Raw genomic sequence first — 230 nt, 5'->3', positions numbered from 1 at the left:
CGGGGTCCCACGTGTGTGTGTCCCCCCCCCTCCCCCGGCAGCCCAGCTGGCCCAGGCACACCGCAGCAAGTGGGGTCCCAGGGATGTCCCCCTAAGGGAAGGTGAGCAGGACCCCAAAGGGAAGGCTGCTGCCCATGGTGTGTGGGGAGGGGGGGCTGCGCTTGGGCAGCCGGGCTCTGGGCAGGGGGATGCCAGGCTGGGGGGGGGGTGGAGGGGTGGGGGCTGGGCTC

At 73.5% G+C, this 230-nt stretch overlaps 1 protein-coding gene across 1 annotated transcript in view; it reads left to right on the top strand.

Annotated features, from left to right (window-relative positions):
* Positions 1-230, top strand: part of LOC104290391 (protein CBFA2T3-like) — a gene marked incomplete at its 3' end in the record, with an annotated part of 16,037 nt that overhangs the window by 15,394 nt on the left and 413 nt on the right. Inside the window, exon 7 of the mRNA XM_009889485.1 lies at positions 97-101. Coding sequence (XP_009887787.1) covers positions 97-101 — 5 coding nt within the window. The remainder of the gene's footprint in view (positions 1-96; positions 102-230) is intronic.

Source organism: Charadrius vociferus, unplaced genomic scaffold (assembly GCF_000708025.1).
Source record: "Charadrius vociferus isolate BGI_N301 unplaced genomic scaffold, ASM70802v2 scaffold1897, whole genome shotgun sequence".
Taxonomy (NCBI): domain Eukaryota; kingdom Metazoa; phylum Chordata; class Aves; order Charadriiformes; family Charadriidae; genus Charadrius; species Charadrius vociferus.
This window is presented reverse-complemented; position numbering and strand designations above follow the sequence as displayed.